The 2,624-nt window shown below is 44.4% G+C and overlaps 1 protein-coding gene across 1 annotated transcript in view; it reads left to right on the top strand.

Annotated features, from left to right (window-relative positions):
• LOC106814058 (polypeptide N-acetylgalactosaminyltransferase 2-like) overlaps positions 1–2,624 on the top strand; it is a 124,652-nt gene that overhangs the window by 112,804 nt on the left and 9,224 nt on the right. The window contains exon 10 of the mRNA XM_014818331.1: positions 854–946. Coding sequence (XP_014673817.1) covers positions 854–946 — 93 coding nt within the window. The remainder of the gene's footprint in view (positions 1–853; positions 947–2,624) is intronic.

Raw genomic sequence — 2,624 nt, 5'->3', positions numbered from 1 at the left:
CGTGCGTGCGTGCGTGCGTGCGATGTATACATATTTGTGCGTGTGCGAGTTTGTTCGTGCACGAGTGCGCGTGTGTGCGTGCGTGGGTGCGTGCGTGCGTGTGTGTGCGTGAACGTGTATCGGATTACACGTGCGTCACATTACGAATATCGCGTTAGAAGACCAACCAGAATAATTATAGCTATATATAACCAGTCTCATCAGTCTGGGTTCTTGAAGCTCAACATTTAATGTAGTCCTAGGGACTTCTGCATGATGGTTCATTATTTCAAATTTTTGAGCCTGGCGTTATTCTTATTTTGATTTGCGCTCGTTATAAACGGAAGCATTATTAGAATTGGTTATTCTGTATGTCCGCACTATTGGAGATATAAATGCACGGCAGAAATTTTCTGTCTATAACCGGCAAAATCATTTCAGGACAATTCACATATATTTAATTAAAATCAGTGCTATAGTGTTGTCTGCATGTCTCCCTCGCCCCATCTCTCTCCCTCCCCTCTCTTTCTCTCTCCCCTCTATCTATCTATCTATCTATTTATCTATCTATCTACCTATCTATCTATATATCTATCCTTGTCTTTCCCTCTCGTCTTTTCTCTCTAGTGCCTTGTCTCTCTCTCCCTCACACACACGCACGCACACACGCGCACTCGTGCACGAACAAACTCGCACACGCACAAATATGTATACATCGCACGCACGCACGCACGCACGCACGCACGCATACACACATATACCCGCACATACACTGATACAGCATTCTTACTTTCACTACACTGATTTGACTGATGACTGATTTTACTCAAAGCGCTTCGATTTTTCTTAATCTGTGATCGCGATCTGTCTGCAGAAACACGAGACGGGCGGCAGAGGTATGGATGGATGATTTCAAGCAGTACTACTACAGCGCAGTGCCCTCTGCCAGGAATGTCCCGTATGGAAAGTGAGTAGCAGTCACAATCTCATACAAATAACAAGCACCTCGGGTATTCGTTGGCATTGTGGCGTAAAGCCTTGGACACTCCATGCGAATTTATTCGCACGTCCGGGGCGATCATATCCGCGGCGAAAATAATTATTCGCACCCGCATGCGATAATTGAGCGGACACACCATGCGAATTTATTCGCACGTCCGCAGCGGACACACTACACGCGATCTACTGGCTCCAACCATGGCTCCAACAGTCATGTGGTCACGTGATTAGCATACTGATCAATGATTCGATCGGCCAAAAACAATCGGCCGGCTTGATTTTCGCTTCCACGGACACACCATGCGAATTTGTACGCAGTGGTAAAAATCCAAAATATCAAACATGTTTGATCGCTGCGAATTTTGGTGCGGATGAAATTCTCCCGCGCTTAGGCGGACACACCATGCGAATATTAATCGCTGCGATTTTACAATCGCTGCGGACGTGCGAATAAATTTGCATGGTGTGTCCGCCGCTTTACGTGGTGCGATGGTCCCCAGAAGGCCAGGGGCCCGTTGTCACAAACAAAATAGTCTTAACATTAACATTAATTAGTATTAACTTTACGATGTTTCTGACAACGGCGCCCTGGAGCTTGAGATCAATGCTGAGGTGGCTTCATGAGACTCAGAGGCATGTTATCACAAAGGTGATTCTCGTCGTAGCTTGTGATGAGATTCTCTGTGAGTCGTAGCGATGACGGCCCTCTTTTCCTTCATCTCTCGTTTTGTAAGCGTTATACGCTGCTAATGCTTATGAAGAGCCGTAGATCTCTTCTCTAGTAATCTTTCCACGTGCCAGTTTTCAATGATGCAATTCCATCAGTCTATGGGTGGGCAATTTCCATAAGTCGGCTGTGCCATCAATGGGTAATGATTTTAGGATTTCAAAATCTTCATTAAATAAGATTATGGGACTAACATGTGTTCAGTATGTACAAATGACATACAACATAGAAGTGATGTATTTTTATTATTAATTAGTTTTCTAATGTACGATGTATTCTAATGAACTATTTGGGTTTAATGTTTATTCATCAGTTTATTCATTATTGTATCCCCCGTGACGAAGTCGGCGGGGATACTATGGTTTCATGTCTGTACAGCCGCCACCGCCGCAGACTTTCCCTTCCGCTCTATAACTCGACCCCTAATTGACCTAGCGTGACCAAACATAGTCTACTTACACATCTTGGGGAGAAGGTGCGCAGCGTACCAAAACCAGGTCACTATACGTCCTTTATTTGACTTTTCCCTTGACCTTGATCATATTTTCCTTTCGCTCTATAACTCGGCCCCTAATTGACCTAGCGTGACCAAACATAGTCTACTTACACATCTTGGGGAGAAGGTGTGCAGCGTACCAAAACCAGGTCACTATACGTCCTTTATTTGACTTTTCCCTTGACCTTGATCATATTTTCCTTTCGCTCTATAACTCGGCCCCTAATTGACAGCATCCTGCATCTTTACCACTTTGTGATATAAAACAATAGATAACCATGCCATGCGCTGGATATCATATGCAAAAGACGAAACGATTAGATAATAGTAGGCATTGAGATTAAGACTCGCGCGTGCATCGTGCATGATGCAGCACAGAAGTGAGAGGGACCAGCTGAATTGAAGATTACGTATTGCTTACAG

This window comes from Priapulus caudatus, unplaced genomic scaffold (assembly GCF_000485595.1).
Source record: "Priapulus caudatus unplaced genomic scaffold, Priapulus_caudatus-5.0.1 Scaffold25, whole genome shotgun sequence".
Classification (NCBI taxonomy): Eukaryota; Metazoa; Priapulida; class Priapulimorpha; order Priapulimorphida; family Priapulidae; genus Priapulus; species Priapulus caudatus.
Note: the sequence above shows the minus strand (reverse complement) of the source record. Positions and strands in the feature narration are given on the sequence as shown.